Raw genomic sequence first — 16,284 nt, 5'->3', positions numbered from 1 at the left:
GTAATGGGACACTGATGGAAGGTGGAAGTCTGGGGGGCTCTGCCGTAGGGTGGCACACTGGGGATTGTGATGTATATGGAGAATGTTGGGACTCTGATGTGAGCGTGGAGCTCATCCTGACTGTTGTACTCTATATGTTCTTTTGTTTGTTACTTACTCCTGGTGTGACAGCCATCTGTAAACCCGGGGGCCCCATAATCTTCTATTGCCCGGGGGCCCCATGAGTTGTCAGTCCGCCCCTGCTTGTCGTAGTCGATGACGTCACTGCGTTCGTGCCATTCAAAAGAACGGTGGTTCTTTTGAATGGAATGTCTGTACACTCGGCTGGCAAGAGATTTTTGCCAAGAATCTCGTCAGGAAAAACAAAAAAATTTCCTGACGAGATTCTGGGCCGTGTGTACAGGGCTTCAGGCTTTTTAAATGAATGAATGAATGAAAAACTTATAAAGCACGGCGCATGCGAACTGAATCGCTTCTGGGCGATGTGATAAAGATTAAAAATGAATACTGTAATTTGTACTTTTACCTGCATTTATTGTCTAAACAAGGGGTCTCCAAACTTTCTAAACAAAGGGCGAGTTTACTGTCCTTCAAATTTAAGGGCCACATCAGTGGGAGAAAACAATGCCCCATCTTTGGTGTCAGTAGGAGGAATTGTGTCCTATTGTTGGTGTCATTGGGAGAAATTGGGCCCCATTGTTGGTATCATTACGAGATTGTGTCCAATTATTGGTGTCATTGGGAAGAATTGTGCCCCACCATTGTTGTCAGTGAGGGCAATTATGCCCCAATGTTGGTATCAGTGGATGAAATAGTACCCAAAGGACTGATTAAAAGCAACCAAAAGGACACATCTGGCCCCTGGGTCGCAGTTTCGAAAGCACTGGTCTAAACAAAAGATGGCTGCTACAGTGGAATATTTGGTAAGAGTAAATTTCTTTATGTGGCACTTCAAACCTTAGCCTCATGAAATATACTGGTAGTCCTATTCAGTGTATTGTAATAGGTATAATTCTTACACTTTCTTCAACTTATTTTTTTTCAGCAGTAAAAGCTCCCGTAGAAACAAGGATATAGCTTCAGGCTGTTCATCCCCCCAGAACCGGAGTCACCCCTCATACCCATCTTATAGTGGAGGGCAGACATTTTATAACAGTGAATATGGAGAGCTGTCAGAACACTCAGAAGGGGACAGCTTCACTCCCCCTGGAGGCTCTGCCAGTCCCAGGATCCTCCATGCCTCCTTCTTCTCCGATGAAAACTGAATCTCCTCAGAGGCCTTTTTCTCCTCATCATACTCAACAGTAAACACTAAATACACATGGAAGGAAAACAAAATGGATGACTGTTTGCCCTATTAAGGCCACATATGTCTGGACAATTCTGCTTTTGTTACCAAGGAACAGAAACTGGAGACTGAACTATAACAAAACCTAAACTATAGACAAATGATCACAATTTCAACCAATAGGAGACTATAATACATGTCCTCTTGTTACAGATTTTCCAGGATTCTCCAAGGAAAACACACTTGCTGAGGATTAATCTTCAACTTCTCTGCATAATGTCTGATGTGTAGTTTGTTCTAAAATGGACTTATTAAGCCACAAACATCTATCATCACTCAAAAATAGGTCCAATATTGATCCTTTACCTAGCATAAAAACTTTTATATTTCAAAGAAGCCTTTCCAGAGAGAAACATTAATGCTGCCATTACAGACTAATAATTTTACAAATGCTAGCTGCCAGGCTGTCATGCTGACGTTCAATACGGAGATCAAGAACTAGGAAGCCAGTAAGGGCCTTTTTACACCAGCAGCCACTCTGAGCTCAAGGACGCTGATGTGCTCTGGGAGAAAACCATGTCAACGTTAGAACTTTTTTTTAATGTCTTAAGTGATATTTCATTAAGGTCTATTGGCCTCAGAGCAGTCATGCCATGTATTGTGCTGCACCACGCTGCGCTGAAAAAAGTACTGCATGCCATCATTTTTTTCAGCACACACCACTGACTTTGCTTGGACCAAAGGGTCAATAAATAGCCAGGCACCTAGAGATCAGCAATGGCAACCCCCATATTTCTGTGCCAAAAGGTTGACTTTATACAAAGTCCCAGCTCCTTTTACAGCAGAGCCCCAAAGGATGAACCAAGAGATTAAAATTCCTTCTCACTTGTTTTTTCACTCACTTCTTCTCTAGATCTAAACTTCAATGAGTCAGGATCCAGAAACTGGAGGTCCTGGCTCCGCACCTATCACTTCCATTATGAAGGCAAGCACATAAATCTCTGCTGCGTTCTTCATAATATAAAAAGAAACCAGAGTACAATGGCAGATAAGGTGCCTATTTTCAGCTGCTTTTGTACAAACAATTTCCATAACCTCAGGCAAATTTCTGATCATGTGCAGGGAAACAAAGATAACATTTTAGAAGACATTTTTTATTAACCACTTGTTGGTGTTTGGCAAAATGGTAGTTCCCTAACCTCCATCCATACCAATCAGTATTAGGTGACCAATCATTTTTCTAGTGGATGGTTTAGACCAGGGGTAGGCAACCTGGGGCCTTCCAGCTGTTGTGAAACTACATTTCCCATGAGGCATTTCAAGGTTGGCAGTTACAAATACTCTCAGCAGGGCAAGATTGGACTTATAGTTCTGCAACAGCTAGAGGGCCCCAGGTTGCCTACCCCTGGTTTAGACCAACTTAGGATGGAAGAAGCTGAGAATATACTCTTGGGAAGGAGAAAGTTCACGTTCGTTGAAGCATACCTAAACCTAAAATTAAAAATGTAATATATTTCAGCTTACTGGTCCCTAGGCTGTATTCATTTACATTTTCAGGCTAGGAAACTTTAAAATCCCAGTGGATCTTTCTAGAATTGCCCTTGTCTCATTCTGTGAGATAAAAAAGAACCACAAATATCTTTATCTTCATTGTGTAAACTACTGGCCCCATGAATTTACCACGTGATGGAAATGAACAAAGGTGGACATATTGGAAGTCCAGCCTTTGTGACAACTATTGGTCTTTCCATTGATACAATAGAGAAATGAGTGTAGCCACAATGGGGTTGAATTACTAAAGCTGGAGCACTCAGAATCTACTGTACTCAGCTCAGCACTCAGCTGTGCATGTTAGACAATCAGTATATAACTATCTGCACCAGACTTTGCACTCTTCAGCTTCAGTAAATAACCCCCAATGTTACAAAGGGACAGGAAGTTTTTGGCAGGATAACCAGATGAAGATAAAAGGAAAAAAAATGAAAAAATAAAATTAATGTAGCCACTTCATTAACTGCTTAAGGACCAACCCCTGCAGTTGTACTGCGGCAATGTGGCTCTATCCTGAGAATCGTCGTCATTGTACGTCGGTTCTTACATGGCGAATTGTGGGCATGCGGGCCCACCGACCGGGGGGGGGGGAGCCAATCAGCGGGTGGGGTGGACTCGATGTCCGCCGGCCACCTGCGATTGTTCTCCGCAGTGACAGAACGGTGATCTGCCTGTGTAAACAAGGCAAATCTGCATTCTGACAGGGGAGATCACACAGATGCTGCATTTCTGCTAAGCAGGAAGACAGATCTGTGTGTTTCCCCAGTCACACAGTCCCCCATACAGTTAGAACACTCAAGCAGGGAACACATGTAACCCTTTGATTACCCCTGATGTTAACCCCTTCCCTGTCATTTTTATTAGTACATTAACAGTGCATATTTTTAGCACTGATTTCTGTAATAATGACACTGGTTCCCAAAAAGTATCAAAAATGTCAGTTAGGTGTCTGATCCGTCCGCTGCAATGTCACAGTCCCGCTAAAAAATCACTGATCGCTGCCATTACTAGTACAATAAAAAAATGCCTTATGTCTATCCACTACTTTTGCGCAAACCAATAAATATACGCTTATTGCGATTTTTTTTTTACCAAAAATATGTAGCAGAATACATATTGGCCTAAACTGATGAAGAAATTTGTTTTTTTTTTATTTTTTGGGGGGGATATTTATTATAGCAAAACATTAAAAAATATATATTTTTTTCAAAATAAAACTTAAATAAAAATAAACTTTTTTGTTTAAAATAAAAATCACAGAGGTGAATAAATACCACCAAAAGAAAGCTCTATTTGTGGGGAAAAAAGGACATCAATTTTGTTTGGGTACAGCGTCACACGATCGCGCAATTGTCAGTTAAATCGACGCAGTGCCGTATCACAAAAACTGGGCTGGTCATTAAGGAGGAATATCTTCCGGTCTTTCATTGGTTAAGGACTGGTATCCCTCGATGTATTAAAATGTTTTTTTTTATATGTTTTACCTAAATGGGAGTCTCTCTTCCAATTCAAGAAGGTTGGCGCATCTGTTTATTTATAAGGCCTGGTTCACACCTAGTGTGATTTCAGATGACTTGACTTTTCAGATTCAGGTGACTTGAGTTGCACAGAATCGCACGACACTGGAAATCACATTATTTTCAATGGTGCATGTTCACATCAATGTAGTACAGCGCTGTCTTGGAAAAGAGTCCTGTGCTACTTTGGTGCAATTCCAGCATGATTCTGGCCCCGTTGAATATGCAAACCTCAACCACGTAGCTTCCAAGTTGCATCACATAATCACACTGAAAGATCAAAATCTGATCGCAGGAGTGCAAACCTAACCTAAAAGTATTGATTGTTTGCATGTCCTGCACAAACACAGTTTCAGTATTAAGTTGGTACTTAACAACATAGAGGGCAAAATGTCTAAAAGGAGAAAAGGTAGTTAAAAAAATTAAAAGTAGACTTTGTTAAATAAAAATCCCAATAACTGTCAAAGTGGAAATGTCTAGTGATTTATTACATTTCAGTACAATTGTACATTGGATATTAATATTACTAAAATAATAATTGAATAACGTAAGTAATGGATACTGATAGCCTGTACAGTGGGGGACTTCTATAAACACACAGCTAACACTGCCATGACTATTATAATAGAGGTACTTTTTGAAAACTTTTTGAAACCTGAAAAAATAATGCCATTTTAGTAAGGACAGATCAGTAATATTATTATTAAAACCAAACCTAAGCCAACACTTTTTATTTAATTGTGGATAGAGTAGGGAAGGGTTACAGACTCTGTCTAGAAACGTTTTTTTGCAAATCTTTAGCACAAGTAAGAAATTTGTCTTTACAACCCATTGAACATTGAAAGGTGCATATGGACTGAATGATGGTAATACAGTTTAGTTTTGTCGATCATTTATGTCCCAGTAATGTTGGATCCTGTATAATTAAGAAGATGTGAAATGTATAGGAGGGTGTCATATTCTTGTCTATTCAGGCCACCTAACTGCAATGGGCAGGTGACCTGTCACTGAAAAGCCATGGTTTCCCTATGTGTACAGTACAAAGCACCATATCCACACATCTACCAATACTTCACTGTAAACTGCGGTCAAGAGGAAGATTTGCAATATCTCATCTCCTGCTCAAACATAAAGTAAAGCCTGGATATATGTTTACTCCACTTCATTCAAGGTGAAATTGAAATAAATAATGGACAATGTTTCATTAACAGAAGACCAAACAGTACTGCCTGTAAATGCAATAAAAGAGCCCGAAAAGAAGGCTTAGAATTGTCTTAGCCATTATTGTACATTACCATTGTTTTAGAAGACCACAACGGTGGACTTGGATACTCTGTTGTAAGGAATATGAATGGTGGACCATGTCACATTACTGTCATCCATCCCTGAAAGACAAGCTATACAATGCTGTGCCGTCTGCCTACTTTGTGCACCATCTGAGCCCTTTCCAAAGTAAAGTCTTCTGACCATGGACTGTTAATCCTATGTACTATGCAAACTGATACTTGTTCTGTTTTGATATAATATATACCTTTATATAAAAATATATATTAGTATACAACATAGTGTCCTGTTGCTTTCCCATGTCCTTTGTGCCTTTCAGTTTCTATGATCAAAGCGTACGTGAGCCTGGATAAGATATTAAAGCCCAGCTCCAGCCATTACCTTCTATAGAGTAGATAAGAGTTATGCCGTTTACACACGGTCGGAATTTCTGATGAAAAAGGTCAGATGGAATTTTTTCATCGGATATTGCGACCGTTTGTATGCCCCATCGGACTTTTGCCGTCGGAAATTCCGACGGACTTAGAAAGAGAACATGTTCTCTTTTTTTCAGACGGAAAAAAATTCGATCGGAAATTCCATTCGTCTGAATGGAATTCCGACGGAGAAAAAAATATGCATGCTTGGAAACAATTTGACGCATGTCCGGAAGCATTGAACCTCATTTTTCTAGGCTCGTCGTAGTGTTGTAGGTCACCGCGTTTTTGACGGTCGGAATTTGGTGTGTCTGTGTGTATGCAAGACAGCTTTCGTTTATTCCGACAGAAAAAACGATCGTGTGTACGAGGCATTAGAGCCTTTACCATAGGCGTGCGCACAGGGTGTGCGGGGTGTGCCCGGGCACACCCTAATCACCCAATGTACAATAGTATTATCCAGGGGTGGCACCAGGTGGGTGGTTGGAGGGCGCCGAATGAACTGCGCATGCGCCGTCCCTAAATTTCTCGCTGTGCATTGCGCTAAATGACATCACAAGGACGTCATTTTTTTTAACATAGACGTGAATTACGTCCATCCCGATTCGCGGACGACTTACGCAAAAAAAAATCAAATTAAAACGCGGGAACGACGGCCATACTTAACATGGCAAGTCTAACTATACGCGACAAAATACCAGCTTTAACTATACGCCGGAAAAAGCCGACTAGAGACGCCGTAAAAAAATGCGCCGGCCGCTCGTACGTTCGTGGATCGTCGGAAATAGCTAATTTGCATACCCGACGCTGAAAACGACGTGAACGCCACCCAGCGGACGCCGAAGAATTGCATCTTAGATCCGAAGGCGTACGAAGACGTACACCTGTCGGATCTAACCCAGATGCCGTCGTATCCTCAAACCAAAGATATGACGCGGGTAATTTGAAAGTACGCCGGCGTATCAGTAGATACGCCGGCGTACTCGCTCTGTGGATCTGCCCCTGAGAGACAGGAAACACATCATTGGTTCAAATATAAACTATCCAATGAAAATCATATACAATGTAACAAGTGACATAAACAGCTAATTTCACCTTTTTGTAAAAAAAAATAATAATAAATGCACATGACTTTGCAGGTAAAAAAATGTGCATTTGTAGCCAGAGAAAGCAGGCTGATATCCCTGCAGCTCTCACAAATCCACTTGGAGCAGTAAGCTGATAAATGTATACCTGTACTTGAGACCACAAAGAGCATTAAGGATAAATGACCACAAGATGGTGCTAAAGAGTATAAATTGTTCTACAGCACTCGGTATCAATGAGAGTATATGCCCATCATTGAATAAAAGTGTTTAAGCACAATAGAATTCATATCCATAATCATCAGGATATATACACAAGCAAAGAGGCCAAAAATAGCAGTGGCTATTGCAGATTGTCATACCAGCCAAATCAATAGAGGATGGAACCATATGGATCTCATCATAGGGGCTTGTGATGATAATCCAATGGTGTGGGACTCGACCCAGTGCTGGATTACTATAATTGTCTTGCTTGTGACCTGATTTACTGTAAAGGGTGGCTACGTTCATTCTCCATGGTCCCACTGTATGTAGGAACATATCCACCCTCTTTTGCTTGCTCTGGAGATAGACTGTGGGCTATGGGATTTGTAGCATGCACAGAACAGTGCACTGCTCCTTCCAAACAAACAGAAATTAGCTTATAACATGCATTGGTCAAACCAATGCAGCCACCAAGAATTCAAACACAGGCCCATAGAGCGCATAGTGTCCTTCCTTATGCGCGTGCAAATGCTAATTGGCAGCCCACAGATTCTGCAGCGCCCGTTCTTCACTGGCCAACCCGGAATTCAGATGGAAACAGCAGATTTAATGCCCCTTGTTTTTTTTTAGCTGTTTTTCAGGGAAGATCTGTACAGATCTGTTGCGGACCAAAGCAATTTATATGCCAATAAATATATTGCAGCAAACCCAAATTTGACCCTTGCCAGACAATTTGCAAGGTAACCTATGACGGTTTTCAAATTTTAAACTTTTCTGGGCCTATCCCTCAATTTGGGCATTACTGAAAAGTATTTGTGGTCATGTGCCAGTGTTCTCTGGTGCCGTGGCCAGGACTAGATATGAGCAAATATTGTGGTTCATGCAATTCAGTGAGAATGAACTCTGTCATCCTTAGGGTGATCCTGGATATGATCGATTCCACAAAATTCGGCCCCTCGTAAATCACCTGAACCAAAAATTTGCAGCCTTGGATACGCTCCAAAAAGTTGTCTGCGTAGATGAGTCCCTGATTACGTTTTCTAACCGCCTTGCTTTCAAACAGTTTCTCCCCAGCAAGCTTGCCAAATATGGTGTCAAAACATATACGTTCTGTGAGAGGGCCACAGGCTATACATATAGTTTTCTGGTTTACGGTTAGGTCTGGTTAGGGAAAAGATAGCAGTGTGGAGCCCTCCAACTGCCCAGACTACATAGGGAGCCGCGGCAAGATTGTTTGGGACTTAGTGTCACCCTTATTCCGAAAGGGCTACCACTTGTATGTGGACAATTATTACACGAGCGTGACACCTCTTTGAATTTGGAATTGGCGGATGCAGCACTGTGCGATCTAATCTTCCCCCAGCGGCTTGTAAATGCCCCACTTAGATAGGGGGAGAGAACCTGCTTGAGGTGTAAGGAATTGCTTGCAGTGAGGTGGAGGAACAAAGGAACATTTTCGTTCTGTTCTCCATTCATGTACATACGGCAGTCTAAATTGTAACGGCGACTGGTGTTATTGAAAAGCCCCTCTGTGTCCACAATAACTTAACGTAATACTAAAGGTTCGGGTATTTTAAATAACAAACATATAATACTTATCTCCACTGTGCAGTTCGTTTTGCACAGAGTGGCCCCGATCGTCCTCTACTGGTGTCCCACGGTGGCTCTCGCAGCTCCTCCCCGCAATAGATAACCCCTCTGGGAAGCTCTCTCCCGAGGGAGTTACCTTGCAGGCATGCTCCCGAGTCATTCACTTGGTGTCCATAGATGCCGAGTGTATGACTCTGCCCCGTCATTAGATTTGATTGACAGCAGCGGGAGCCAATGGCTGCGTTGCTATCAATCTATGCCAATGAAGTGTCAAGGATTTATTTCCTGACACAATTTCAGGATTAACCCCATGTCTGCCGCTTGATCCAAATTATAAAGTGAGAGCATGCAAACCAGAGAGAGATTTCACATCCTCACCTTTCTCAGCGTTCAAGTTAAAGAGAACTTGCTGGAGCCTGCTGGCTCTTTTATTAAAACCACAGAATCACAAATACATGCATTTGATTGGTTCACATTATACATTTCACTCCAATTCACTCACCCACCCCCTCACCCACCCCCCTGTGACGTCTGTAGCACAGGCTCATATTTCCAAAGCACATGTACTGGGCATGTAAGTTCTTTGTCCAAAATTCATATACAGGGATTCCTTAGTCAGCTCTGCAAGTGCTTCTTCATAGTACAAACAGACTCACACAGATCCAAGTGAGGAGGAGGAGGGGTGGTTTTCCTGTTACAACTGAGTCCATATTTGTTTTTTGGAATGAGGAATTTAGGAGGGAGGGGGGACACGGAGCTGCTCCTAATAATAGTCCTGTGTATCTCCATTTCAAATGGTAACTTTTACAACTTAATATCTGTTTCTTCATATTTTCAATTCTGGGTTCATAACTTTCTTTAAAACATAATATCTGCATTGCAACACATACCCATACATACATATGCATAATGCGTATAAAAACAAATAAACAGTATAAGGAATATAGGAAAGAGAAAACATTTCAGTGATTCTAATAATAAAAAGAATTAGCCTAACTTAAAAATTTGAATTTTACCCTAATCCATCACAGAAGAGCCGAGAAGCCTAGGAGAGAGCGACGTGGGATCGCGCCCACGGAAATTCACGGCTCAGGTAAGTAAAACGGGGGCCGGCCAGTGCAAGGTGTTTTTTCACCTTAACACAGGATGCATTAAGGTAAAAAGAAGAGGATTTACAACCCCTTTAAAAATGGGAGGGTGGACTTCAACGACCAGATGATGGAGCCGTAATTAGTTGCCCGTAAGGCCAGACGCTAGAACACAAAAGTATCTGTATATTTATTCCAATTGGCTCTGTTCAACACTTATGTACTATAGCTCTTTTGTATCCAGAAGGTGCTTTGGCCCAATTTACCAATCCAGATGCAGTGAGCCGGTTGCATGAGAGGCATTTCCTGGATGTCCTCCCGCTCCCTGGTACCCCTACCCAAAGAGCACCCCAAAAATGATGTGTCTGTGGAAAACAGGGGTATAGCTGTGACACCCTCTATTTTTGACCCTCCTGTCCTGGCCAACCTGGTCTCTGCATCCAGGACGTTTTTTGTCGCTATCACATACTAGTGGATTATTGGTATAGCCTTAATCTAGGCTTACCTGTAGGTGCAAGTTGTGTGGTTGGGTTTACAACCACTTTAAGGCCATTGGGGGGAAGTGACAGTTTGATGTTGCTCTGGTCCTCCAAGGGCATAGAGTCAAGTACAATGAGTCGACTTCCTGCCCATAATGGCACAGGACCAGATCATGTCCGCCACTTCCAACGGCTTTGGTAAGCAGCAGAGGCCACCGGGACGTGGCAGAAGGGGGTACACCTCTCCTGACGCCCATAAAAGGGATGTTGCGATGAATCCGCCTGTCACGTACCTGGTGGTGAAGCCCAGTATGCAGGTAGCAGCCTCTTGTATACCTCTGACTCAGGAATCCCTGATAGAGCAGACAGGAGATCCGAAGTGCAAAGGGGTACAAGTGCCTGATAAGGTAGCTGGTGTAGAGGTCTGGTCTTTAGATGCCTTGGATAGAACCTGGAACAGTCCGTAGGCAGAAGACTGGGTGCAGGGAGGTGTTCTGTAGTTCCGGAAGCTGGAACAGTAAGCAGGCAGGAGACTGGACACAGCAGACAGCATGGAGGTGTTCTGTAATTCCGGAAGCTGGAACAGTATGTAGGCAGGAGATTGGAAACAGCAGACAGCAGGGAGATGTTCTTTAGTTCAGAAGTCAGGTAGGTCAAAACAGGCTGGGTCAAGCACAGGCAGGCAGATCAGGTACCGGAACGGATCCAAGAGGGTGGTCAAAGTTCAAGCCGGGTCGGTGTTAGGCGGGCAGTAATCAGGCCAGGAAAGAAGCAGAATCAAAGTCAAGATGAGCCGGGATCAGAGACAGGCAGCAATCAGGAACAGTCAGGGATGAGCCGGGTCAGATACGGATCAGGAACCAAAGTACCGTATAGCAGGAATCTCAGGATACACTGTAGACCGGACAGCAAGGCAGCAAAGGTCAGACCCCTTTAAATAGACATCTTTGGCGCCAAATGCTGTCACAAGGTGCGCACTCACGGTCCCGCATGCACGCCAGAGTTGTTTTCTTGAGTTAATGTTTTATTATTATTATTGTTATTATTATCATTGTGTTATATTGGTAACCGTTGTTTGCTTTGCAGGTATGCCATTCAGCTGCAGCACTGATCTGTTTATTCTGACAGCAACAGGGTTTGCTTTCAACATATGTAAATCAGTGACTACAGCGCTGTAGGAGGTTTTTTCACCACTGCATTAAAAAGAGAGGCTATATGTTTCAGCATAGGGGATGGGGTGGACAGAGGGCGGATCGATCCTATGCTTCAGCATATATATTTTTTTCACTTTTCTTGGCAGAGATTTTTTCATCCACATCAATCGATGTGAATGGAGGGATCTGTCAGGTTCTTTTTTTTCATGCAGCCCACAGGCTGCATGAAAAAAAAGAACGTTACAACATATGTCCAACAAGGACCAGCAACGTACTGGTATGTCCTGGACTTTGAGTGGTTATACCAGAATGATGCCTGCAGGTTTGGACATCATCTTGGTTTCCGGTAATAAACCGGAAGCTACGTGCATTTCATCACTTGGGTTTCGCCGGACAAAAACATTGCCATTTTTAAATTGGGAAAGCATCTTATCACACCGATCTTGGTGTGGTCAGATGCTTTAAGGGCAGAGGAGAGATCTACTAGACGCCAAATGTTTAAAAAAAAAAAAAGATTACCTGTCACTACCTAATGCTTTTGTAGCGGATAATTACATTTCCTGTGAGAACAATTAAAAAAGCTAAATAAATAATAATAAAAAAAAATGAAAGCACCATTGTCCTTCCATGCTCGTGCGCATTTGTGTAAACAGCAACTGCATCATGCATGTGAGGTATCACCACGAACATCAGATCCAGAGCAGTAATTTCTAGCAGTAGACCTCCTCTGTAAATCTAAAGTGGTAACCTGTAAAGGCTTTTAAAAATGTAAGTAGTGCAACATTTTAAAGCATGCCGTGTTTGTACTCAGTATAAGATCATCTTTTATATCTTACCAAACAATTGGGCATTATATTATATTATATATATATATATATATATATATATATATATATATATATATATATATATATATATATATATATATATATATATATATATATATATATATATATATATATAAATTAAAATGCATAAAATGCCAAGACAGTTCATATACCCCACAAATGACACCTTTTTTGGAAAGTAGACACCCCAAGCTATTTGTAGAGAGGCATGTTGAGTCCATTGAATATTTTATGTTTTGCCACAAGTTTCTGGAAAATAACAAAACATTTTTATTTATTTTTTTTAACACAAAGTTGTCACTTTGTTATATTTCTCACACATGCCATGGGTTTATAGGGAATTACACCCCAAAATACTTTCTGCTGCCAATTCCTGAGTATGGGGATACCAAATATGAGAGACTTTTTGGCAGTCCAGCAATGTACAGGAGCCCAAAAACCAATCACCGCTTTCAGGCTTTTCTAAGGGCGTAAGTTGCTCATTTCACTTCCTCACTGCCTATCACAGTTCTGGAGGCCCTGAGATGCCAAGATAGCACAAATCAGTCCGTCCCCCCCCCCCCCACACACACACACACATAAAACCTTTGTTTCAGGAAAGTTGACACTCCAAGCCAGTTGATGAGAGGCATGTTGAGTCAATGGAATATTATGTTTTGCCACAAGTTTCCAAAAAGTAGTAATTGGGAGGGGGGGGGGGCATTTGGTGCTATCTTGGCATTTCAGGGCCTCCAAAACTGTGATAGGTAATAAGCAATTGAAATGAGCAATTCACGTCCCCTGGGAAATCCTGAAGGTGTAATTTCACATATAACCATGGCATTTGTCATAAATATATAATTTCAGTGACAACTTTGTGTAAACATTTTTTTTTTTCAATCACTTGTGAAAAAAAAAAAAAAATTCAATGGGCTCAACATGCCTCTCAGCAATTTCCTTGGGGTATGGAAAATGTGGATAAGGGGGCGCTAGTGAGCCAAATACATATGCAAAATTAATCAAAGATATACAATTTGGTGCATAAAGTGCATGTGCAATAATAATTATAATAAAAAACTTGTGATAAATTAAAAGAAAAAAGTGTGCAAGTATACACAACAAAAGTATACACAACAAAAGTCCATAAAGTGAATTGAATGATCTATTGAAAGTCCATAGAGATCTGGGTTTTCATTGTGCCTGTGGTAAATGAGTAAATAGAATTCCACCTTCACCGATCTAAGACACCCAAACGTGTGTAAACAGATGGACCCTTACCGCATGGAGTTGACCTAGTTCGTTAGAAAGAGGTCAAATACAGCTTATTGTCACCTATGGACAAAAATAGGAATGCCTGGAGTTCCTGCTGGTCAGCTGGTATGGAGCGTCATAAAATATAAAAGAGAGATACCGCCATCGTATAATACTGTTTATTGAAAGTATAACATATAAAATGCCGAATGGAGGCTTACTTTTTGTGGTGCCCGCATCCCGGCACTGAGGCTTGAGGCTATGTGAAGTAGCGGGTGGTGTGCCCGGAATATGGAGAGGATGATGTCCGCGCTGGATAGGATATATTAATCAATATTAATTTATTCTTTGATTAATATATCCTATTGATACAACAACGGCTTGTACTACAGCTTTTATTGTATACATCTATTGCCTAGTAACCGAGATTGAGGCTTTCCCATTGGCTACTCAATCTGCCTTGGCCGCCCATTAGACCTATTTAATCTCGCCTATTGCGTGAGTCTAGCGCGCTTCCTGATGACGACATAACTTGAAACGTACGTCGAGGCGACACGCAGACCACGCAAAGTAAACTTCCGGTCCGGCTGGTTTCTCGGCTCAAGCGAGGTGAAGCGCACGCCGGAGACTCCACCAGCGCGGACATCATCCTCTCCATATTCCGGGCACACCACCCGCTACTTCACATAGCCTCAAGCCTCAGTGCCGGGATGCGGGCACCACAAAAAGTAAGCCTCCATTCGGCATTTTATATGTTATACTTTCAATAAACAGTATTATACGATGGCGGTATCTCTCTTTTATATTTTATGACGCTCCATACCAGCTGACCAGCAGGAACTCCAGGCATTCCTATTTTTGTCCATAGGTGACAATAAGCTGTATTTGACCTCTTTCTAACGAACTAGGTCAACTCCATGCGGTAAGGGTCCATCTGTTTACACACGTTTGGGTGTCTTAGATCGGTGAAGGTGGAATTCTATTTACTCATTTACCACAGGCACAATGAAAACCCAGATCTCTATGGACTTTCAATAGATCATTCAATTCACTTTATGGACTTTTGTTGTGTATACTTTTGTTGTGTATACTTGCACACTTTTTTCTTTTAATTTATCACGAGTTTTTTATTATAATTATTATTGCACATGCACTTTATGCACCAAATTGTATATCTTTGATTAATTTTGCATATGTATTTGGCTCACTAGCGCCCCCTTATCCACATTTTCCATACATCAGATTCAAGTTTGAATTTTTGTGGGGAGCAGCTTTATTCATTTATTTTTATTTTAATTCACACTTTTTTGGCGCGAGATCCCTTACCCCACTGTCTCACTATTATTTAGTTTATCTACGCAGCCATGGATGTCTTCAATTTTATGAAAAGTCGGCAGACTAATTTAGAAGATATTTTTCAAGAAAAACCCACCCCTAATCTAGACCTCGAAAGGGGATTTAAACAACTCCAACTCAACATGGAGAAGCAGATTAGATTATGGTGGGACATAGCGTCTTTTGAGGTATATATTAGTAAAAACATCACCCCTCGCAGTATAAGGTGGGATGTGTACCCGAATGATGGCATTGAAGACCCCTCTCTTTTAGATGATTGGTTTCAGTTTTTTAATGCCTGTGAGCAAAAATTATTACAGCTCATGATCAGAAGAAGAAAATCAAAAAACGTTTTAATTGAAGCCAATATTGCAGAACTTAAAAAACTTATGGAACCCTTTATGGGCTCCCAAGGTTTTATCGAGAGATCGCAGGTTCTCCAAACCCACCTATGCAAGTACGATGGGGATATTAAAAATAAAAAACTCAAAAAATATCAGAGAGATATCATGGACTATAGTGACCAGAAAGTTTATAAATGGCAAGTTGTCCCTGGCCCTTCCCAAGCCACAGACACTTCCACAGAGAGGAGCGACGGAGTTTCAAACCCAGTTACTCAGGCAGCATCTAAACCAAAAACCAAAGCACATATACCTAAACCACCCAGGACTCCATCTCAATCTTATTCTTATCAGGCAGGAGGTGGAGGTGGCCAACATGGGGGCCATTATCCACCTTCCTATGACCACCACTCCTCTCCCTACAATGTTTCTACCCACAACAAGTTTGCTCCCTTGGACTATCGACCAATGGAACCATCTCATTCCTACTACCAGCAGAACCAACACCATTATGGCCCTAGACCCCCACAAGGGAATTATAGAGGGGGCCATAGGGGTAGACCAACACAACAGCAAAATCTACAAAACCAACAAATGGGGGGGGAATGGAGGGGGTGGAAAGAACCCTACAAGATTCCCCCAGCCATTACCAAGACTACTATAGAAAAATTAGACCAAGAGGCAAAAGAGGGGGACCCAGAAAGAAAAAGACCCCGGGACAACTAGATGAAGGGATCTTTAATCTGGCAGAAGTTGAGCTTTCAGAGGCAGAAATACTAGTTCTCTCTAAAGGTCTTAAATTTGCCCCAAATAAAAATATTGACAAATTTAATGTTTTCTTGGATATTGAAAAATTTGTAAGAAAACTTAATAT

The 16,284-nt window shown here is 41.6% G+C and overlaps 1 protein-coding gene across 2 annotated transcripts in view; it reads left to right on the top strand.

Annotated features, from left to right (window-relative positions):
• The window catches only part of FLT4 (fms related receptor tyrosine kinase 4), a 340,007-nt gene extending 337,583 nt beyond the window's left edge, over positions 1 to 2,424 (top strand). The window contains exon 30 of one of the 2 annotated variants that reach the window (XM_040345001.1): positions 1,049 to 2,424. In XM_040345001.1, the coding sequence (XP_040200935.1) occupies positions 1,049 to 1,265 (217 nt within the window). In that variant the 3' untranslated portion in view covers positions 1,266 to 2,424. Of the gene's footprint in view, positions 1 to 1,045 lie in introns of both variants that reach the window. The other variant, XM_040345000.1, reaches the window with a different exon arrangement.
• Positions 2,425 to 16,284: the final 13,860 nt, after the last annotated feature.

The sequence above is a fragment of the Rana temporaria genome, chromosome 3, assembly GCF_905171775.1.
Source record: "Rana temporaria chromosome 3, aRanTem1.1, whole genome shotgun sequence".
NCBI lineage: Eukaryota > Metazoa > Chordata > Amphibia > Anura > Ranidae > Rana > Rana temporaria.
This window is presented reverse-complemented; position numbering and strand designations above follow the sequence as displayed.